Source organism: Trifolium pratense, linkage group LG6 (genome assembly GCF_020283565.1).
Source record: "Trifolium pratense cultivar HEN17-A07 linkage group LG6, ARS_RC_1.1, whole genome shotgun sequence".
NCBI classification, from domain to species: domain Eukaryota; kingdom Viridiplantae; phylum Streptophyta; class Magnoliopsida; order Fabales; family Fabaceae; genus Trifolium; species Trifolium pratense.
Window position 1 is genome coordinate 261,973 of NC_060064.1, and position 24,019 is coordinate 285,991.

Here is a 24,019-nt window from a genome sequence, read left to right on the forward strand (position 1 = left end):
TCAATTAAATGAAAGACACGGTCCAGAATTTGAGTACATGTTTCTACTGTATTTTGCCATAACCACATGTTCCTATTCCTATGTTTCCACAAACTCCACAATATATCAACCATGTGCGCAACATCTTGCTCATTTAAATGTTGTAACAACAGAAAAATTGCATCAGCAGCATGATTTGAATTGTTGACGGCGCTTTCTACTCTATCCCACAGCCCAGCGGCGCGCCAAACTTCGGTAGACAAAGGACGAGAAAACAAGATATGTTCTATATCCTCATAATTATTGTCGCACACAACACAATTTGATGGACAATGTACTCCTTTATCTTGGGCTTGGCTGCGAGATAAAGGAGTCTTGTGTTGTTGAATACATTATTTACTAATTAATTAACTTATTGACCGTATATCTTTGTTTTCTTTTGTAGATTGTACACAAAACACAAGTAACACAACACAGCACACATGGTAATGGTATCATATCTTTGTTTTCTCTTAGAGTGTGTTTGGATGGGGGAATTTTTTGAGGTAAAGTAATGTTTTGAGGGAACTCAAATGATTTGAGGTGAATTTCATTGTTTCAGGTCGATTTTTTGGATTTTCGACCGATTTTTATAGTTTCAGGTCGATTTTAGGTTTTCGGCCGATTTTTCGGGTTTAGGATCAATTTTTTTAAGATAAATAAAATTAAATGAAGGAAATTTAATTACATTACTCAAACAAAGAATTTTACAATTGATGGAATTTCACCACTTTATCCAAATAATGGAATTTAAAAATCAAGCGAATTCAATTGAAGCAATTGAATTGCCTAGTATTTAAAATCTCTTGAATTTCTGGAATCCCTCATCCAAACACTCTTAGGTAGTTATTACTTATTAGTAGTTGAACATGAACTCTCATTAATCGACTAATCTAATATATTTGTAAACTTCGTTTTGAGAAAGGAATACCCAATGTCATTGTTCTAACACAAGTGCCAACAGTCAAGTGAGAACCGTAGTAAATATTGGAGTAAATCAACTTAAATCCCGCATCTTTGACAGAATAAGCTTCATGTAAGTACGTAACTAGTACAGAAACCAAAATAATTTTGCTATTATTGCAACATTTTCCTATTTTTATTTTTTTGTATATTAAAAGTAGAGTTTGATAAAAAGAAAATTCTTCACACGATACTTACTACGGTTTAAAAAAGTAGTCATTTAAAAAAAAAAACTTTAAATTCGAGAAACATGTGTCAAGAAAGTTTTTCCAAAATGAGTGAAAGAACGCAAGCAAGCACCTTGTATCATCCCCCAAAATATGCATATCGACATACTAAGCACATCCTGTCCATGAGTTATTTTGTTCAATCAGGGTAGCGTTTGTATTAGAAAAAAAATATAGTTATTACAGATGTCACACAACTACAAGTAAAATGAAGAAAGTGGTAGAATGAAGGATGATCATAAATTACTTTTAATTTTCAATGCTCAAAACAGTACTTAAGGTTTCTTCTCTAAGGCTATTTTAGCGGAGTTTTTAACTGCAGTAACATCAGTCCAAGAAAGTAAAAGAACGTAGGTAGTAATTTAATATGGTACACACACCTACACAACAAGTTTCGATAGCTGCAGAATTAGAAAATAAACAGTACAAACACTGAGCAAGGGGAGTTGGAAATGATGGGCAAAACTCAAAGATTTTCTTTGCGTGATTGCATGCATATATCAAGCATCAAGTAGAACTCCCCCCTTCCAGGCGTATCCTCTTGGGACCCGTCTCTTCAACTTGATTACAAGCCGTTCCAACCCTGTTTTCCTTGGCCTCTACTAAACATCTTTTGTACGGTTTAAACCCTGTTCGACGAGTCTTAAGCTTACCTTGTCCAAGACCTAAGGTTAGCAGGCCATCCTCCTCATTGTTATTTTGTACAAATGGTAGGTTTTGCTGCACCATGTCACAATTAGAACTGCATTTCATGCTGTCAAGTTGATCTCTGTCGTCTACATTTTGCTCGTTATGCTTCATGTTGTCCGTCTGTAGATCCTTATCTATCAAATCATGAGGAGGTGAAAAGCTTTGGGGCAACACCTCTCTGGAGAATAGAGCCCGAAAGGCAAGTCGTCCCTGTAAATAACATTGGCATAAGGACAGAAGCAATACATGCATACAATACATTAAAATATAGGTCATTGTAAATACACTGTGATACCTCTTCAGACACCTCCTTCCAAGAATCAATAAGGTTGCTAATGCTTCTATATCGACGACTACTAGGATCAGTGGCTAAATGGTCTGCCTCAGGTGCTTTGGAATCTTCCTTTTCTTTATCATCCTTCTCTAGCACATCAGTCTCTTCACAGCTAGAGGTTGTGTTGGAACCACAAGAAGACCTGTCAACCAGTTTTCTGCCCTCCATTTTGTTGGGATCGGGGTTTTCAGAAATTGGTCGGTTTATGTCAAGATTAATAGTGGCCTTTGATGAAGTATTTAATTTGGCGTCTCCACTCTCCTCAGATTCAGATAAAGAAACAGCTGGTGACTTGGCAGCTGAATGCTGAGCTATCAAAGCTTCCGAGTCTTCTGGATCAAATATCTGATCTTGCAGAGGAGGATTTTGTAGTGTAATATCTCCTTGTTTTGTCTTCGGTGGTGCTTCACTAAGATTCGTTGATGGAACTACAGTTGCTGATGCAGGAGGACAGGCAAAAGCTGTATGGAGTGGAGCGCACAAAGGAAGCAGTCCATGAGCTGCCCACCATGCAGTTGCAGCAGCTACCGTAGCAGCTGCAATAGCTGCCACACCAGGAGGTGAACCAATTTGTCTAGATGGAAAAGCTCCTTGAGAGCAAGCAGGAGAATCGGCTGAACTTTCTATATTTGCATAGGGCCAAAATGTAGCAGCAAAACTTGCTGCAGCATGCGCTGCAGGGTGTTGCTGCAAGGTAGAGACAAGAAGACTTGAAAATGTAGAAGACATGTTGAGAAAGGATTGGTAATCATCATGATTATGTTGTGCAAATGGAGGACAAGGAGGAAATGATTGATGAATAGAGGATCGTGCCATGTTATTTTGACTTTCACTTGTGTTTGATGCAGCTGAATTTGTGAAAAGATTACGTTGCCCATTAATCCCTCCTATTGGCTGAAATGTGGAGTCTTGAATCAACATATCTTGTGATGGAGTTTGAGTGCTAGTTCCAAGGTTCCCATCAACAACGTGCACAGTGACATGTCTTGGGTAATTCTGATTACTTTGCATCTCATCTATTGTTAATGCCGAAGTAAGACCATCTGTTTTCTCAACTTGAACCGATTTAGGAGAACAGGAATTATCCAACTTAGAGGTTTTACAAGTGCCATCAGTCTTATGTGTTTGTTTGCCATCATCTATCTCCAACATCTGATTTTCAATCTCAGTAGCAGGAAAAGATTTGTTTGTTTCATCTCGAGTTATTACCTCTTTCACTGAAGGTGTAAACTCCCTCAAGGTGCAGGAGTTTGTTTGTGGCACTAAATTTGAGATTGAACTCTGGATTGCTGAAGAGACAGACGAACAGGGTGCCTCCTTGAGGATTGTAAATACTTTTGAACAATTTTCGTTGTTATTTTCTTTTCCAGTTGTTGGCCTTTCCTCATCTTTATGCTTCTAAGAAATAAAAAAACAAGTAGAATGGTTTTATTGAAAGGAAAAAGCACAGAAAATTTATATGACAAATGAGTTATAAAAAAGATAATATTAACCTCTGGAGGTGATTCTTTCTCAAAATCCATTGCCTGTTTACCATGCGAAGATGCAACTGCAATAAGTGGCTTTCCATACTTTGCTCCACTATGTAATGTTGGGGTACCAACATTGGTCTTGCGAGGATAAGGATTGCTTGGTTTTCTTTTGGGCCGTGGAGGGGGGATGTCTATGTCAAGAGCTTGTCCTAATGCAGCACCTTTTACAAGTGCTTCCTTCTCCAACTGAAAGTAAAAGTTGTAAAACAATACTCAGCAGGTGAAGTTTTACAAAATTAATTGAAAAGCATTAATTGGAGCAGTTGAATATTGATTCTCAAAATACTGTCTAGATTTATGTAATAGTTCTTTCTAATACTAACATTCCAATGATTTCAAGTATAAAGCAGAATCAACTGGATACATGGTTTCTAATAGAGTATTATCTTCCAAGACAGCTAAACAAATGAACAAATTTTCTACCAACGAGATACGAAAATAAATCAACTATAGGTGTAGTCGTGCATTATTCATAAGGAGTGTGTGAGCTGGAAATTCATTTTAGTTTAATGGAAAAGAGATACATTTTAATTGGTTCATTATAGACTCTAATGATGTACGGAGTTATTGGCTTCAACTTATCCGGGCCAGAAAGTGCAGTTAAGCAGTCATATGAAACAAGACATGTCAGTTAACAGTCTCCACTAATTAGCAGACAGTGCCAAATGTAATCTATCTGAATCATGACCATATATTATGATTTGCAGAAACCAACCACTACTGTTGACTTGTACACAAACATGAAACATGGCCAAGATTTTGATAGGAATCGAACACAAAAGCAAGTTTAATAAACTAAAAACCTAATTTTCTTTTTTAAAACTTCCATTTTTTTCTCTCTCAAAAACTATTCTTTCAACAAAAAATCTTTCTTTTTCTGGCGGTTGATGCTCCAAAGGGCCAAAATTGACTCTGCCAATAACTAGATAAAACAATCATGGAGTCAGAAACAAACATATTGGACATTGCCAGGTAATTCTGAATTTGTAGATGTTAAAAGAAGAAGGAAAAAAATTTGACTAATGCTAAAAGAAGAATTAAACATGAATTTAGGGGAATATATAGCTTGAATCTAAAAAGCCTTATAGTAAAAGGAGGTTATCAAATCCAGAAAAGGTATTTTTATATTAGAGCGAGAAACAGAGCCCCATGAGATGGGCATGCATCTAAGTTGTATATTTAATCCTGGAAAGGACCTTCTGCTTTTAAAATCAAATTATTAAATCAAGCATAACAATTCTACTATCCAAACTTTCTTCCCAACACTCTTAGAGGGAATTTGGAATAACTTATTTGTACTTATATTACCACATAATTTGTGTAAATATTTGAAAGAGCTTGTAAACAATATATTTTTCAACTTATTTTCATAAGCTCTCCAAGATAGCTTATAGAAACATCTTATGCATAAACTATGTAGAGTGTACCCTCGCTTTCTCTTCATCTATAAAAACTCGTACATAGAATCTTATATGATACGTGCTTACTAAAGACATGATTAATTAAGTTGGTTACCAAAACTCCCCCTCACTCCATACTACATGATTGAAAATAGTTAACTAATAAAGGAGTGGTTCTAGGTATGTTGAGAGTTCTATCTCCTCAAAGATGGTGGGTTTTTCCCAATCGACAACTGTACTATTCCTACCAGTTTTAAACTTCATGTGTAACTTTGTGTATAGCAAGTAGCCCACAGCGTTGGGATTAGGTTGTGATTTGGGACTAAATGTGGTGGAAGATTGAGATTTAGTTTGCTGTGTTGTTTGGAAAGGAAGGTGGTTTCATAGGCAGGCTCAAGTCACTTCTTGTTAGAAATAAAATCTAATGGATGGACTATGTCAAGGATTTGGCTCCTCTAAAATAAGGAATTTAACTGACAAGAAAAAAGGTGAGGAGTTATAGACATTGATTGGATATAACCTGTTGCCTTTCCTTCTAAGGTAAACCCTTCAATTTAGAGAAGTCAGATTACTAAATCTCAGACTTGGAAAGGAAGGGGGTTTTATTTCACAATTTTGAAGTTTCAAAACCATACATGTTGGGGAGGGTGAATTGGTCATTCCATTCCCCTTATGAATACTAGTTAGCATTATATCCGGTGGTAGTCAGAAACTTAACACTCTTCTCACGGTGGTGGATTACCATCACTGCCTAAAGTAACATTAGACCCCAAAAGCGATGTCTTAAACAAATTAGGCTTTGTCTAATACGAAAGACTTCATCAAATCTTTCACCGTGCACAAGTCATGAATGACATTATAATGAATACGAATTTTACAAAATCAATATGACCATAATCTAGACCAAAGGTTTGACAATCAATATGACTATAATCTAGACCAAAGGTTTGACAATCAATATGACCAATTGCAGTCTTGTCAGAAAGTAGGAGAACAAGTTCCCGATTGTCGTTGTGTTGGAGTGTAGTACTTCAATTTCATCCAATATCATCTAGCGCCACTTGGGACCAGCTATGACTCCACCTATAGGCTTGGGAATAAACACCAAAGCAGAGACAAAGGACAGTACAGAGGAGATACACAATCATAATAAAAAGTACAAATTTGGAGAGGATGAGGATTGTGAGATGAACGAATACCTGTATGTAATCCAATGGGAAGTTCAAGTGCATGTGACGTAGGTGGGAGGGTGGTTGGAGCAGGAAATGAGGCTAGAGAATCAACAGAAATAGAATGAAGTTCAGTTGGAATTTGAGTCTGATGTTGGTAAGTTAGTGTTGGATATTCCGCCTTCATTGCGGTCCGCCCTCGTCCGCCTAATTGCGGCATTTGGGTTGCCTTCATTGCAGCCTATTTAGTCCCACATTGCTAAGAGATATGGCATGTGTAGTGTTTATATACTAGAGGCAATCCTCACCTTACAAGCCGGTTTTGTGAGGATGAGTTAGGCCTAATATAAAATATGACATGGTATCAGAGCTTATCCTTGATCTATTGTTGGGCTTCCCGCATCGTCCACGCTTCAGGCCCATTGGGCCCGAGCGTGAGGGGGTGTGTTGGATATTCCGCCTTCATTGTGATCCGCCCCCATATGCCTAATTGCGGCATTTGAGTTGCCTTCATTGCAGCCTCCAACACCTTCATTGTGTTGGGTGTGAAGGGGTGGATTTAGTCCCACATTGCTAAGAGATATGGCCTGTGTAGTGTTTATATAGCTTTGGCAACACTCACTTTACAAGCCGGTTTTGTATGGATGAGTTAGGCCCAATATAAAATTTGACAGTTAGCAAAGGAGGTGGAGCATAAGCAACTATTGGAGGAATATGAAGAAGGTCCTAGATGAAATTGGCATCAAGTACAACAGAAGAAGAAAAGAAGGAGGAAGTCTAAAACTAACGGCCATTTTGGTAACCTAGAAAAATACATTTGAGAAATTTGACAATTTATCTTTACCTAGAGTGAAGTCATGAACAAAACATGTGCAACCAAAGACACCGAGAGATGAATGCAGACCATAACTGATGAGGACGCATTCGCTATCAGTTCTGTGCTATCGGTGTATGTAAAACGTAAGAAAATTATCAATGAAAGGGACAAAATAATAGCCTAAAGTTAAAGAAACAAAACCAGGCCTCTAAATATCGGAGTGAACCAGAGCAAAAAGTGATAAGCACTTTTATTAACTCAACCACTAGAAGTAAGACGTAACTGACAAGACTAGCATTCGAAAGACGAAATTTTGGAGAAATTGGGAACCGTAAGACGCATTTTCTCAAGACTAGGATAACATAAGGGTTAATGTGGAAGTGTTTGAGAAGCACCAAAGACAAAAGCAACTCCTGATGAAAGTTAAAATGATACTCAAGACTCGTGTCATGTTCCAAACATTCATACACACACCAATCTGAGTGAGTTTGCAAATAGATATTAAATTGAAAAGACAACCTGGAACAAAAAGCACAAAATTTAAGGAAGCGTTAGGAGCAGGATGTGTTTGAGCACTGCCTTGAACTTTTTGTTTGAGAGCCATATGCTAATGTAACAGAGGGCAAAGCCGAGCAACAGAGATGAGAGAAACGGAACTGCCAGAGGCAATGACAAATAGAGTTGAAAAACGGCTGGTGAGGGGCGCCTGAGTGAGGAGAACTCTGGAGAGGCAGCCAAAAATGTTTCACCACAAAATTCTTGTAACATTATTATAATATTTTCTTAACGTACTATTCCATTCCGTAGATCTCGATAGTTTGAAGAATTTCTTGGATGGGCAAGAAGAGTAACTTTTTTTTCTCAAAGAAAGTATATCCTTGACTTGTACAACTTTAAAATAACTGATATTGCAGGAGCATGTGGCAGTTCAATGAACACTAAAGAAGCTTGTCAGTAAACTGTGTATCTCTAAGGGTTTGTTTGATTTGCAAAAGGTAAGTACTACCAGAACAACACAAACATTTTAAGTATTGAACATATTTTTGTCATGCACGATGTTTGGTAGACAAAATGTTATTTTGATATTTTAGACAACTTATACTTGAAACACAAACTTGCCTTGTGGTTTGGTGAGGGACAAGAATTTCAGTTTTTGTCTGAGCTCTTGCTCCCCAATTTGTTCAGCCCCAGAAGCAGTTTTACATTCTCACACAGTACAACTAGAGTTGTCCAGTCCCTTATTTTTTAACAAATTAAATGCACCCTAAGTTGCATTTTTTGGTATAGGTTCATGTCTCCCCCAAGAGACACTCATTCGGATGTCTAATGGAGCCTCTCAGGCAAAGCATAACATGTATTTGACACAACTTGGGTGGGTTCTCCTATAGACACTACAAGATTTTTGTAGACAATAAGACTCAAAACATGGCGGCTTATCAAGTGTACAGGAGCATCACTCATTCTCAATCACCTACTATATGATAAAAAAAGCTTCCACGTTAAAGGTAGTTGATACTTTTTAAATTTAAATATGAAAACATTATCAGTTTAAGGGTGTGATTGGTTTGTTTTTCATTTTGTTTTCATTTAAAGCATATCTGCCCTCCATTTCTTGTTGCTCAATGTGCCGAATTTCAATTCCCAACAAATGAATTTAGTTTTCTTAATCCATTATTTGATCCATATTGATTCATCAATGATCATTTAAAACCAGCCTGACAAACCCATATAGCAAGTACTGACCATTTTTCAACATACTATTTTAATGTGAAGAAACGGTGGTTTTTAGTGTGGCGAATTTTGCTATGAAAGTTATTCATATTGTTAGAATTTTTAGGTCTTTAATTTGAGATTGCAGCACTACTTCATGCCTTTGAATGGTATTGAGTAAAGTGAATCAAATACTAATATACTAAACTGACTAATAAATCAACAGCAGGTCAAAATAAAGCATAAATTGAATGGAAACAAGTAAATGAATCTTTCAGCATATAATCCCAAGTGAGAGAGGGTACCAATCAACCTTTGAAAAGAATTTTTGGGCATGGCTCCTTATTTGCACAGCAGTTTTGGTTCCTATATGCTCTGCATAACATAACAATAGTAAAACATGAGCAAAGGGGGGCCAGAGGGTGGGAAATACAAAATGAATTTATTCTTTTGAAGAAAACAAAATATATTGCCTTCTATGCGCTGCCATGCTCGGCCATATAGCTTGAGGGCTTCTAAAAATCTATCATGTTCCTCTTCTGTCCATCTTTCTCTTTGTTTTGTGATTGTATACGGTTTTCTTGTCTGCAAATAGTAGTATGTATCTACTTAGATGATTTATTATTATTATTCTTGATGAGAAATAAAAGTAGAAAAATGAAAGTGACCTTAACAAACACTTCTTCTCCAGATGAGTAAGCGTCCATGAGAGGACGTGTGCAGCTGCTAACGCTGTTTCAGATCTTCCCTGACGAAGAGTGGATAAAAATAATACCTCCTTTTGTTTTTTGTGACATGAAGCACAGCAAATAGTAAAGCCGTTGTTGTAGTAGTCAAAGTAAGCAAAAGCTGATGCTACTGCTACTGCTACTGCAAAAGAAAGAAAGCAAAAACAAATAGGTAGAGATCCGTCTCTGTTTGGTATAATAATAATAATAAGCAATTCAAAAAAACCATAAACATTCATTCCCTACGAATAATAATAATAATAATAATAACAAATTATAAGAATCGACCGCAACATAATTCTTTAATCAGGATCCTCACCAAAACGAACTGCACAGCACCAAAACCTTGGAAAAGTGGAAACAGCTAAAATTAGTATACACATCACTTCTATCTAACTAGTACTCCGTTCAATTTTCATTTTCCTATTTCATTGATTTGTCGACAAAATTTAATCACAAAGCAAGTCAATTTCACCTTCAATATTCCAATCCAGAAAAAGTTAATAATTATTAATGAACAATCGGTTTTGTGATTAAATTTACTCGGAAACTATTCAAAAAAAGAGAGGAAAAGCAAAGAGTACCTCGTATCAAAGTCATGTTGAAGAAGTTTGTAAGTGCGATCGTTCATGAGAATTCAGCCGGACGAGTCATTTCCGGCAGAAGCGAATCTGAGTATTTGGATCGGAGGAAGAAACAAAATGAAAGATAAGAGATTGTAGTAGAAGGAGAAGGAGAAGTTAGTATAATAATAATAATAATAATAATAATAATAGAATAGAAGAAGTAGTCGAAGAGAGGAATGGAGGAGGGAGCAACCTCTGCAACTAACTACTACTACTACATCACACACAGACCAGAAGCATCCACATCCAACTGTTCAACATTCACAACCAATCTCAGCCACTACAATTTCGACCCTTATTTTCAATTTTTTTTGTTATCAATTTTAATTTGAGGTCGATAAGGCCTCAAGGGCAAAATACGTACGATTTCGACAAGTGGCATGAATTTAGTGGCTGATAGTACAAACGCCCACCTTGCACTTTTCCTTATTTATTTTTACAAATTTATTAATTATATATATTTTTTGTGGTCTTTTCCATTCCAAGTGAAATCTCACCCACAAACACTTTGGGCTTTGGTTTTGGTCCGTAAAAAAGTGTCGCCAGCTGTCAATTGTGGACCAATCTTTGCTTGCGTGTCAATGGCAAGGGATTGCGTCCGGTTACTTCTGTACGGAGAGTCTTGCCTCATGCTTTCGTTTTGAGACAGCGTGGCATTCACTTTTCAGAAACCGCTTCAAGGACGCGTGCAGGTTCGCTGTGAGATCATGCAATCACACTGAGGGGTGTACGTGGGCCGGATTGGGTTGGGTTTGGTCAAAACCAAAACTCAAACCACATATGGTACTCCGGGTTAGGTTTAGTAAAATAACCACCCGTTATAACATTGGGCCGGGTTGGGTAAATCTACTAATTTCCGGGTTGGATTGGGTTGGGTTGTAGGTTACCCAAATTATTTTTCTATTTTTTTATATTAAATATCTAAATGTTGAATCATAATATTTTTTCATAAAAAATAACTCAATCAATATATTTTCTTGAAAAATAGGGTAACTTTTTTTCACTATAAAAAATAATCATCCATTTTTTTGTGTAAATCTACTAATTTACGGGTTGGATAGCGTGTTATCAAAATGATTTTTTTATTTTTTTTAATATCAAATGACTAAACCATGAATCACTATATTTGTTTATGAAAATTATTCAATTTTTTAAAATTTTAAAAAAATAATGCGAAAAATTATTATATTTGTTCATAAAAATTATTCAATCTTTTTATATTTTCGTAAAAAATAGTATAACTTATTTTCAATATAAAATTATTTAATAATCAAATGAAAAAAAAAATTAGTATTTTCATAAAAAAAAATTCAAAAAACATAGCACTAGTGGGTTAGTGAGTTTTTTGGGTTGGGTCCGGTTTTACCCGAAACTCGATTTTTTTAATGGGTTTTTCATTTTTGAAATACATATTCACCCACTTGCTCGACCCAACCCACTTTTTTGGGTTGGATTGGATGGGTTTGACCGGGTCGACCGGGTTTGCCCAACCCATGTACACCCCTATCACACTTCTTCCATAAATTCTTCTCTTATTTTTGACACAGAATTGTTCTCTTCTTTAATGTTCAAGTTATAAAATGAATTAAAATATGAAAATGCTAACGAGTATTTTGTATTTTGGATACTTTTTAAACATTTTAAATAGTAAAATTTTGTAAAAAAATTATCGAAATGTGTGGTATATTAGAAATTGAAAAATTTCACTTTTTAATCAAAAAAAAATTTTAAATAAAATATTTAAAGAGTGTCCGGGTACTTGTTACCAACACTCATTAAAATAAAAATCGAGCATTAAAGAGATTTTTTTTTTAAATAGTTTGGTAGTTATAAGTTTATAATTTTAAGGTGAACAAATGAATGTCGGTCTTTGCATATAATTTTTTTCATATTATATTTAATATTTCTACTGATTTACTCAAATTCTTAACATATTAGATAAAGAGTTTTTTTAAATTATATTTCTATATTTGATTTTTTTTTAACTTAGAACACAAGTTATTATTTTCTTATTTTAATAAAGTTTAATTAAGAATATGCTACTAACTTTTTAAAGAGCATTTTCCTTATTTTTTTATCACGTCGACAAAAATAATCTCCAAATTTTAAAATTAAATGTTTTTGTCATCAAACATATATATCATGTTTTTTGCGGTTTTAGTTCAACTTACACACATTCTTTACTTTAAATATGGTGGTTTTTGGAGTTAAAGTGATATTATCTTTAAAACTATAATTGAGTTAATAAATCACCACTCATGGAGGCATAAATCACACCACCTTTTGGGGTTAATTTTTTTTATCAAACTCATAATATGAAAAACATCCAAAAATATATAGCACAAATACTTGCAAGGGTTCACTATAAATTATCACATTTGATCACGTCCCAAATTTTAAATTAGCAATCACATTCGCACACTTATTTGCTTATCAGTAAGCATGTTCAATCTTAACCTTGCATTCGAGTGCTAGTGAGGTTTTAATCTTTTGTATGAGTTACCATCTAGGCATACTTTCATGTCGATCCTTTTGTAAACTCTTAACAATACTCACCACCGAAATTATTTGAATCTCAAGCCCGACAATTTATTGGTTCTTACTTTTTAGCCATACATAATTCTTTGAAAATACCCCTCAACTTTGAGATAAAAATCGTTGTGACTCCTAAATACTTGGAGAAATGTCAAATCCATCTTCTATTTGCATTTCGAAGTATAATCTGTCAAAACTGAAGGATCATCTGTATTGATTTAAAGAGCAGCCTTATGTTAGATAATAATATTATTAGGGCTTTAAGTATTGGGCTTTATATGTTAGTAGTTTAGTAGTCCATTAGGAATTATTATAAATTATTTTGTAATCCTTATTTTGTTAAGTAATGCTATTATAATATTATTGAAACCCTAGCCGTCACTTTTTGTTTCTCTCTATCAGAGCCTGTTTCGATCCTCCTTATATTATTGAAACCCTTGGGAACATGTGTTTGATTTAGCTTTTGAAGTTCGGTTCTATGAAAAAGAAAAAAAAATTTGTTCGGCTGAATCGTTGATATAGGTACATGAGGAAATTGATTGCTGTTCGGTTGCCAATGATGTTTTATGACGGTGAATTTTGATTTAGTTTTGGTGGGTGGCTTTGCAATTGAACTTTGAAGGTAATATATTTTTATTGGTTTGCTTGGTGCGTTGCAATTCATGATAAGGCACACGTTTGACTTCTGAGTGCATTGCTCTATGTGTGTACTTTGGTATTTAGTTAGTTTTGTTGATCTGTTTGGTTCAACCTGATTTGTTTGATTTAGAAACAAGGGTGATGCTGATATAATGCTGTGTGGTGGTTGAATTGATTTTATTTTGGTCTTTTGTCCATGTCTTGGTTCTGTTTTCTGGACTGATTTTGGATCTTTTGTTTTTGTGGTTCAGTTCCGTTTGATTTGATTTGGTTCTTACTGAATTGGTTTTGTTTTGTTATGGTTGGTTTTGTTTGGTTCTGTCTGGTGAGTTAAGATAGTACTCACGATCTGTCTGTCTGGTGAGCGAAAGCTCCCAATCTGTCTAGTGAGCGAAAGCTCGCAATCTGTCTGTTTGGTGAGCGAAAGCTCCAATCTGTCTGGTGAGCGAAAGCTCCAATCTGTCTGGTGAGCGAAAGCTCGCAATCTATCTGTCTGGTGAGCGAAAGCTCCAATCTGTCTGTCCGGTGAGCGAAAGCTCACAATCTGAATATCTGAATCCGGTGAGGGAATACTCACAATTTGTCTGTCTGGTGAGCGAAAGCTCGCAATCTGTCTGGTGAGCGAAAGCTCGCAATCTGTCTGGTGAGCGAAAGCTCACAATCTGAATCCGGTGAGGGAATACTCACAATTTGAAATTTGAATCCGGTGAGGGAATACTCACATTGAATCCGGTGAGGGAATACTCACATTGAATCCGGTGAGGGAATACTCACAATTTGAAATTTGAATCCGGTGAGGGAATACTCACATTGAATCCGGTGAGGGAATACTCACATTGAATCCGGTGAGGGAATACTCACATTGAATCCGGTGAAGGAATACTCACAATTCGAAGTCTGAAATCTGAAGAAGTTGAATTTGAAGCTATTAGTTAATTTAGTTTATTTTCGGGTTGATTTGTAACAAGCTCAAAGCTTAGTATGCTTTAGCTTGAGGGGTAGTATTAGAAATAAAATATTTAGTTAGAGTAGTTTGATTTTCGTTTTTTGTTTGACAAACTCTCGATGATTATCTGATAATGCATCGTGAGTTTGAGAGGAAGTGTTAGATAATAATATTATTAGGGCTTTAAGTATTGGGCTTTATATGTTAGTAGTTTAGTAGTCCATTAGGAATTATTATAAATTATTTTGTAATCCTTATTTTGTTAAGTAATGCTATTATAATATTATTGAAACCCTAGCCGTCACTTTTTGTTTCTCTCTGAACTTTAACACCTTATAAGTGAGTTGGACACCATATCTTTACCCAAAACCTTAATGCATTTAGTTTATGGGTCCTCTCATTTATAAAGTACTCAACTTTTATCTTTCTAAACAATGTGGAACTCAACTCACTCAAGTATGGGTCGTTCAATTCATTATGCTCTCAATAAAGCAAAAACTTTTTCATCTATACACTTGAACCACCGTAGCCGCTACACTCAACAAGACACGTCACATAACCATCAAAACTTTCGATACAAGAAGACGATTGAACCATTCATCGAACTATCAGTTATGATATCAATGTCAGGTTACGAGGGGAAAGTGAAGATCATCCACATTGAGATTAAAAACAATCGCATAAGTGAGTTTGACATTTTTCCACAAAAATTTATGTCATTAGATTTATGGATCATATTATTTATAAAGTATTAAACATTAACTTTTTTTTAACAATATAAAACTTAACTCACTTCAAAATTATCACATCAATTTTCTTCTGAAATACAAGTCATTCAATTCTTGATGTCACAACAATAATCACTTTACGCTAAGGTTGATGGAGAACTACAAGTTTTGTTAGACATATATAGATACAAATTTATACCGTTAATAGTATGAATATTATTTACCTTGTCAAAAACATGATTGTTTTATTAAAATATATATTCTTTCTGTGAGAACAATTATTACCTAAAAAAAATATTATTACCCCACCAAACCACTAATCAACGTTTTTGTGATTTAGTGTTTGAAATTTTCATGCACTCTGAATTTTTTACAAGACTTTTATTACTTTTGAAGAAGAAGAAAAAAAAAATATTTTTTTGTACTCAAATTGGCAATAACATTATGAAATTAGGTGATTTTACCTTATTAGAATTATTGTTGCTGGTGAATGCATCTCCGCACGGTGGTTGTAAATGATAGAGGTGTACCTGCAAGACACTTTAATGTTCAAGTTAGTATCTGTGTGAAGTGAGAGGTTTGAGAGAATAAAAATTAAATTTCATGACCCTTCTGCATGAGAAAAAAAAATTATATATATATATATATATATATATATATATATATATATATATATATATATATATATATATATATATATATATATATATATAGCTCTCAGCGTGGAGCCATGATCATCGATGTGAGGGCATATTTTTCGGTGTCGACGTTGATGACTGTCGAAATAACGACTAAAGTCATGATTGACAATAAATATCAACCATTTTGATGTCTCTCGTTACATAAAAGTTCAGACTTTTGTTGTTGTTGGGCATGAACGCTTGACTCTGAATCATCCTATGGGATAAGCTCGACGCCTAAATGACCTGAGCTAAGTTTGATTCAAAACATAAAAAATTTCCATTTTTTACTACAACATATTGCATAAATGAACAATGTTATTTGAACAATTTTTTAATATTTTTTTTTCTCTCATACTCACATTGTATTATTATTTTCTTTCTATCATTTTTGTCTAATAAGAAAAAATGAAAAAAAATTTGTCCCAAAGTTATCTAAGAAAGTTATTCAAATAAGTTTTTTCTTGCAGAAATATGAAGAAAAAGTTATAAGGTGTGTTTGGTAAGTTCAATAAGTTAGTTTATAGCTTATTGGACTAGCTTATAAGTTTGTTTGAAAAAATCAAAGTGTTTGGTAAAGAGCTTTTTTCACGAGATTATAGTTTTTTTTATATGCTATTTCAAGTAGCGCTTGAACTTATAGCTTATAGTTTTTTACAATTTTTTCCATTTTAACCTTTAATTTAATTTTATTATTTTTTATAAAATAAAAAATTATCCACTAAAAAAAAACTACCCACTACATATAAATGTCATTTTATGTCTTTTTATATTTATCAATCATTTAAAAAGCTAATTTTACCAAACACTTTAATTTAATCAGCTAGTTTTTCAGCTATCAGCTATAAGCTACCTTATAGCTTAATTTTACCAAACAAAGCCATAAACGCTTGTAACTATTTATTGTTTAATATTTATAGCTCTTTTCTTTTATAAAAAACATATTTGTTGTTTTTTTGTAGGTTGCTTATTTATTTAATATTAATTTATGATTATGATAGAAATTTGGGTTTGTATTTTTGTGGCATAGGAGCTGCCGTGTGGCCACTTGGAAAGTAGTATATAAGAAGGAAAATATTAAGTATGTGGTCGGCTGGTCGCTATTGATTCGCTCGTTTTGTCATAAACAATTTTACGATAAAGTGATTAATTCAAGTGGTTAAAGAGGGCTTTGGCTAACACGGAAGACTTCACTAAGTCTTTCATGGTGTACAAGTTTCGAATATTATTATAACGAATACGAATTTTATAAAATCTACCGTTGGATTGAAAGTTTATATCATATAGATCATCCATAAATTTTTAAAAAAAATTAAAAATTATTTGATATGTTATTGAGACTCATCAAGATTAACGGTATTCAATTAAAATTCATAAACCGTTAATTTTGATGGGTCACAATAACATATCAAACAATTTTCAATTTTAAAAAAAAAAATTATGGACGATCTATATGATATAAACTTTCAATCCAACGGTGGATTTTATAAAATTCGTATTCGTTATAATAATACAAGCAACTTGTGCATAGTGCACAATTTGTGCTACTTCTGCACATTAGAAGTAGCCGGTTAAAGAGTAATGAATTGTTTAGAAAATTTAGTTGCGATTTTAGAAAGAATATATTTTTATTAAATTTTATTTATTTTGAGGTCAAATTTTAAATTGGTGAAGTCTTTTTTATAAGAGCCAGAGAATTAACATCCTAAAAGTAATTTTTTTTTTTAAATAATGAAGCTGAAAATCAAACCTAAAATCGTTAGTATACTATTTAAATCTGCACACTATTAAACCAAATTTAATGGCTTAAAAGTAAATTATTTTTCATCAATTGCTTCTTCTACCCTAAAAAATAAAAAACTGCATTTCCCACTTTCTCCTTGCATTAACTATCCAACCTCCAAAGTTCTTAGGATAGGGTTTTTAAGGAATACTCCCTCTATCTCAATTTATAAGAAGAAAAAAGAAAAAAAAAACTTTTGATTGTTTTAAAGTATAAATAAAAATAATTTATATTATTTTTTTAAGGTTAAATTTTATTTAATTTACTCTCTTTCTTATTTTCTTCATAATCAATAACCAATAAAAAATTATTTTACATATTCCTATTAAATTTATTTTAAAGAAAACATAAAAAGTTATACTTTAAATTATATATTTTATTTTTCTTAATATGTGTGATTTTTTTGTTTTTTTATAATATGAGATGGAGGGAGTGTATGAATATTTAAGACCCGGAATTATTTATAAAATGAAGAGTTTTTTTTTTTTTTAAGTCTTGTAGATGGTTTTCTTCTTTTATTAAAGAGGGTGATCTTTGGTATTCTTTGACTCATAAGTTGCATAGGTACGGTATTTTTAAAAAAACTAAGGTACGGGTACACTCGTATAATTTTTTTTTTAAATATAGTTATATAGTTAAAATAATAAAATTATATTCTTAAAGCAAATAATTAAACATAAAAAATATGAAACTTTAAAAGTAGTTATATTGTGGTATACATGTTTAGGAAATTAGGAGTAATAGACAATAGGAAGACTATGCGGCTCTACTTTTAAAAATAAATAAAAAGGGAAGGAGACTGAATCAATTCTAATTTTAAACTAAACTGAATCTTTATTAAAAAAACTAAACAAATAAAAAAATAATGGGATTGGAAAGTGTTGCAAAAAAAATAGAATAGTTTTTGATGAAATATGTACCATGTGTGTACCCTGAGAGTACCACACGCGTACCACGCGTGTACCCGCATGAAAAAAAAAAAACTTGGTACTTTGAGGGTACGTACCATGGAGTACCATACGCGTACCGGTACCCGGTACGTACTTGGTACTCTGTCTAAAACGGAGTACCCGTGCAACATATAATCATTCAGATTGAGATTTACTACAATAAAAGTATCCCGCAGTTACGCACAATTGAGATAATTTGAACCTTTAAAGTCATCCAATGCATCTAATGTGTCAGAAAGTTTATTCTAATCCAAATCTGGTACATTGAATGACTTTAAAAGTTCAGATTGTCTCAAATGTGTGTAACTGTGGGATACTTTTATAGTAGTAAATTCCAATCCTAGTAACTCATGTGTATCTTTTTCATCTCATTTAATTTAAATAAATGAATTTTACATAAATCAACGTTGTTTGATTTCTTATCTTGGTGTGGTGTTTGTTTGAATTTCCGTCTTGTTGTGGTGTTCGATTGATTCTGATTGACAGATTAACTTTGAGTTTAATGAAAGTTTAAGTAGATATTGAATGAGATGAATGAATTTGGAGAAAAGATGAATTAAAATTAAATTAAATCAATTTATTTTTGAAGGAACCGTAAGCATTTTTTTTTTTTTTTTTTACCTTTACCTTAAAATTGAAAACAAAAAGGTTTTTGAAAACTTACTTTTCACATAGATGAATGAATTTGGAGAAAATATGAGAAGAGTGAAGAGAAGTGGATAAGGATGTGTAAGTAATAATAAAAATCCTCGAGTGAGTGAAGGAAGGAAGAAAGGCGGAGCAGCAGCCAGCAGATCTATACGTAACTAACTAACAAACAAAGTGCGATGGGCGATGATCTTCCTGATCAATCGAAGAATGAAGAATTACAAGACGAAGAAAGTTTCGCATATGCTATTCAACTCTGCAACTCTGTTGTTCTATCCATGGCACTTCAATCTGCAACTGAACTCGGCGTATTTGAAGTCTTACAAAAAGCAGGTACAGATGTTAAACTATCCGCCGATGAGATCGCTTCTCGTCTTTCCTGTACAAATCCAGATGCCTCCAAAATGTTAGATCGTATTCTCGCTCTTCTTGCTTCTCACTCCGTCATCAACTGTTCTGTACTTCCCGATCAACATAACTTTGGATCTTTTCATAGATTCTACACTATGGCTCCTGTTGCCAAATTCTTTGCTCCTAATTCCGATGGCGTTTCTTTAGGACCCTTGATTGCTTTGCATCATGATAAGATCTTCTTGGATAGCTGGTCTCAGCTTAAAGATGCAATTCGTGAAGGGGGTGTTCCATTCAACAGGGTTCATGGCACTCATGCCTTTGAGTATCCAAGTTTGGACTCAAGGTTCAATCAAGTTTTTAATACAGCAATGATCAATCACACTACTATTGTTATGAAGAAAGTTCTTGAATGCTACAAAGGTTTTGATGAGGTCAAAAGGCTTGTGGATGTTGGTGGTGGTCTCGGGGTTAACATTAACTTGATCACTTCAAAATACCCTCATATACAGGGTATCAATTTCGACTTGCCTCATGTCATACAACACGCCCCTTCCTATCCTGGTAATATAATCCACAATTCAATTGTGCATTATTATTATTATTATTATTATTATTATTATTATTATTCAAAAGTAAACAACCTGATGTAATAATGTTGGCAGGAATTGAACACGTTGGGGGAGATATGTTTGAAAGTGTGCCTAAAGCAGATGCAATCTTTATGAAGGTGAGTGGATGTTTGTGGTTTCTTGTAGGTCACTAAGCTCTTTATTAATTAATTTGTCTAGGAAAACTTAATTGCAATGCAATGATGATTGAGGGATAATATTTACTAGTTGTCCATCATTAGTATTATTTCTAATTACTATGTCTGTTCTCTTTTAATCATTATTTTAGATGATTTTTTGTATTTACTTGTTGTTTTAGAGGTCCAAAATAATATTAAGTATACTTTTATGGTGATGAGAAGGGTGTATCAGGACAGGGTATCCTTGATAAATCTTGTCAATGCCTAAGCAGTTGTAATGCGGAAAATATTGGTTTGGGGATTAAGACAGTTGAATCATTTCTTAACACATTACTTGCCTATATATGTTATGCAAATGACGTTTTTGTCAAATTCCTTATGTGATGATTTTGACAAACAAAGGAGATCCTTCTCTTAGGGGTAGTCTTCCCTTAGAGATTTACAGGAATATTCACTTAGCCTATGTTTGGAAACTCTTGTTTCCACTCTGATAACCCATGGCAGACCAAAAGCTACCTCGTGTAGCTTCAACTAAACGCTCGTCCAGTGACAGGCCACTGGTTTTCCAAACACACTACTAGTTAACCGGAGTGCAGACTGTCAGCTGAAGGAGAAAAGAGGTTTGGGGTCAGGGCAGGCTCGACCAATTAACTCAGCTAGAAGGATGAAGTTAGGGATGGAAATTATTCACCAAAATACGGATTTGTGGGTCAACTTGCTTCGGCCAAAATAAAAATGTGGATCAGATATACACAGGCAGGAGGCAAAGAGACTCTAAACTACGGTAAGGTATGTATATGTGAAGACAAGTTGAAGATACAAGAGAATATCATATGGAGGCCCGAAGATAATTCTAAAATCAAATTGTACCCATAATTCAAATAAATTAATTGGTCTACTAGTTGATAAGGCTATATGATCAATTACCCCGGACAATTTATAAGTATCAGTAACAGAAATCTTGAAACTGATTGGCAGTTAGGACTTGGAGAATTAACATGGTGGTTATTGGTTTAGATTAGCACGTGATTTATTAATACGAGTCCTCCATCCTAAATGAGTTTTACTGATACTATGACTTGAAGGATCTAAAGATTATAGTTTCTGTCTAAGGTTTACTGTAGCTGTTATCATAGGTGAGGGTTAAGAGAATATACGGAAGTTATGAAGAAAGTTTGGATACCGATTTGTCTTAGAATTCTTACCTTCTCAAGGCAAGTTCAGAGAATATGGCTGTTTTCTCAAGTTGCCCTTCTCACCAATGCCAGCTGTTGGAGTTGACAAATTACTGAAAGTGGCCTGTGCCGTTGCTCCACACGTAAAAAAGGGTTGACTTAAAGCTTCAAATGTTTGGCAATGTTTTGTTTCATACCAACTATGCCAAGACTTTTTCAATTGGTATGTTGAAAGTTGGCTGAATTAAAACTTGGATTATGAAATAATTACATGTAACTAAGACGATTGGAGTTTGTTGTTTAGGACTGTGGCGTCCACTATCGGAAATCATAGTAACTAACATGTATTTTTAGAATGCCACTCTATCTACTGGGATCATGATTAACGATAAACAAGCATGAATTAGATATGCTCAAAGGGTCTTCTTTGTTTTGCATTACCCCCTGGTGTTGGACATTGGTAGATTTTTCTCTTAACCAAGGCAAAGAAGCAGCTGGTTGAGGAGTTGAAAGAGACTATCAGGGGTTCTTCACTGCATTTTTTTTGTATAATCTTGGGTTCTTGCACAACCATGCAGACAGAGTTGTGGGGCATATGACATGAGAAGGAAAACATAAAGCAAATGCTAACTATATAAAGACAATATAGTGAAAGTTTTCGTTGAAAATTAATCATAATCATAATGATTTTCATAATTTGTCGTCTAAAATTTTAGAGTACTAAAAATAGAAATGAAAAATAGAAGCATAAAGCAAATATGCTCACTGTTTTGGGCTTACATAGTCCACAATTCCAAAATAAATTCCATTAGCAGACGAGGACAGTTGTTTTGGGCTTATAAAGTTTTAATAGCCCAGAATTGTGATTTGCTCTGTAAATAGCAAAATAATGCATTTTGGATGAGTTATATGCAATGCTATGGATAGATTATATTTATATGCAACTTACTGAGACTGATATGTTATTATATATAAATGCTGATAATTTGTGCAGTGGATACTTCATGACTGGAGTGATGAGCAGTGCTTGAAGCTTTTGAAGAATTGCTATGATGCTATTCCAGATGATGGAAAGGTGATTGTTTTGGAGGCAGTTCTTTCTATTATACCCGAGAATAATGCTGCCTGGAAATTTGCAGCCCAGTCAGATGTTCTGATGATGACTCAAAATCCAGGAGGGAAAGAGCGAACTGAGCAAGAATTCATGGATTTAGCAAATGGAGCTGGATTTAGTGGCATTAGATATGAGTGTTATGTCCATACTTTTTGGGTTATGGAGTTCTTTAAGTAGATACCATCCGCTCTGCTCATTGCGATTTTTGTTTTTGTTCATAACATTTTCATTGCAAAATTGACAAACAGTTGAAGTGTGTTTACATTTATCATTATTTCAGTTTATGAATACCCCAATCGTGTGAAATGTTGAATGATATATAGACTAATAGAGAAAGTGAAAATGAAACATAATAACTTTGATATTTTTCTTTTTAGTTTCACCAATGTATTTCATCCTATTTCTCTACTTGGTTGTGCTCTTCCCCGCCTTGGATTGATCACACTAGAAAACAACACACACCACTGAAAAACATCTCATGGTAAGATTTGCACTACCAGGAGATATCACCCAATAGATGGAGAAAATAGAGGATTTTGATCAATTTAAGGAGACCAGGAGCAACCATAATTTTTCGATCATATCATAACAAATGAATTAAACAGGTACGAGTTAGTCGTAAATAGTTTGAGTTTTGAAAGGTAGTATTAGTCTATTGATTACATCCAAATGATACCAAAAAAACAACAACAAAAAATCATTAAAAAAATAAAAAATTAAGCAAATTTAGACCGACGCAAAATATTGCATTTTTAACTTCTCAATAGCGCTGATTGTGCTAATAAACCGGTATGAACTGGCCAAACTGGTATGACTTATTCTCATTGATTGATGGGTAAATATTTCAATTTATGAAAAGGTAGATTAAAAAAAATCATGGATGGAGGTTCAATAATTTTAAGCGTGAATGATGACTAGGAGGTAAGAACACGATGGGATTAGCTTAGCTGTACTAGTTCCTTGGACTGTGGGAAGATAAGACTAATAGCAATATTTAATCATTTACCTTAACTAACCACAACTAAAAGTGAATACAAAGATAGAAAACAAAAAGAGAGTAGGTAAGAGATGTGATATGGTTAACAACCGCATAAACGGAAAAGAAAGAACTATACTATAGTAATATCTTTTATCTATTGTAACAAGATAGAAAGAGATAAATAAAGGTTCTAGAACAATATTGCCTCATTCATGACGTCTCTTTGATCCGAGTGAATCAACAAGTCTAAGCAAGTGTAAACATGAAATTTGGATGAAAATTTGTGCTTCCCTTTAGAAAGGTTTGATTTATTTTTGTACTTTGGATTTTTCATAGTTCAAATTCATATATATATATATATATATATATATATATATATATATATATATATATATATATATATATATATAGCTTGTACATTGTTTTAGAAATTCTCTATAATACAACTAAATTTACATAAAAGTAATTTGATTTAATATTTCTATATATTTTCTCCAGTTTTTATTAAATAACCAGTTTTCATACC

General features: G+C 33.8%; 2 protein-coding genes across 10 annotated transcripts; one reads left to right on the forward strand and one right to left on the reverse strand.

The window, feature by feature from the left end:
* Positions 1-1,429: 1,429 nt before the first annotated feature.
* On the reverse strand, positions 1,430-10,539 carry LOC123889521 (protein LATE ELONGATED HYPOCOTYL). 9 transcript variants are annotated; one of them, XM_045938885.1, is made up of 9 exons: positions 10,408-10,539; positions 10,173-10,259; positions 9,908-9,933; positions 9,529-9,730; positions 9,334-9,445; positions 9,174-9,235; positions 3,726-3,950; positions 2,194-3,630; positions 1,430-2,108 (listed from the first exon to the last, which is right to left on the reverse strand). In XM_045938885.1, exons 4-9 carry the CDS (start codon positions 9,565-9,567, stop codon positions 1,716-1,718), a joined length of 2,268 nt encoding a protein of 755 aa, XP_045794841.1. In that variant the 5' UTR covers positions 9,568-9,730; positions 9,908-9,933; positions 10,173-10,259; positions 10,408-10,539; the 3' UTR covers positions 1,430-1,715. The 9 variants fall into 9 exon arrangements, with proteins under 9 accessions (XP_045794841.1, XP_045794847.1, XP_045794843.1 ...); XM_045938891.1 differs by having other exon boundaries at positions 2,194-3,627; positions 10,408-10,527; XM_045938887.1 differs by having other exon boundaries at positions 9,529-9,724; positions 10,408-10,526.
* Positions 10,540-19,142: 8,603 nt separating this feature from the next.
* LOC123889523 (caffeic acid 3-O-methyltransferase-like) lies at positions 19,143-22,830 on the forward strand. The gene is made up of 3 exons (XM_045938894.1): positions 19,143-20,038; positions 20,140-20,204; positions 22,395-22,830. The coding sequence occupies exons 1-3, from the start codon at positions 19,303-19,305 to the stop codon at positions 22,689-22,691; spliced, it is 1,098 nt and encodes a 365-aa protein (XP_045794850.1). The 5' UTR covers positions 19,143-19,302; the 3' UTR covers positions 22,692-22,830.
* Positions 22,831-24,019: the final 1,189 nt, after the last annotated feature.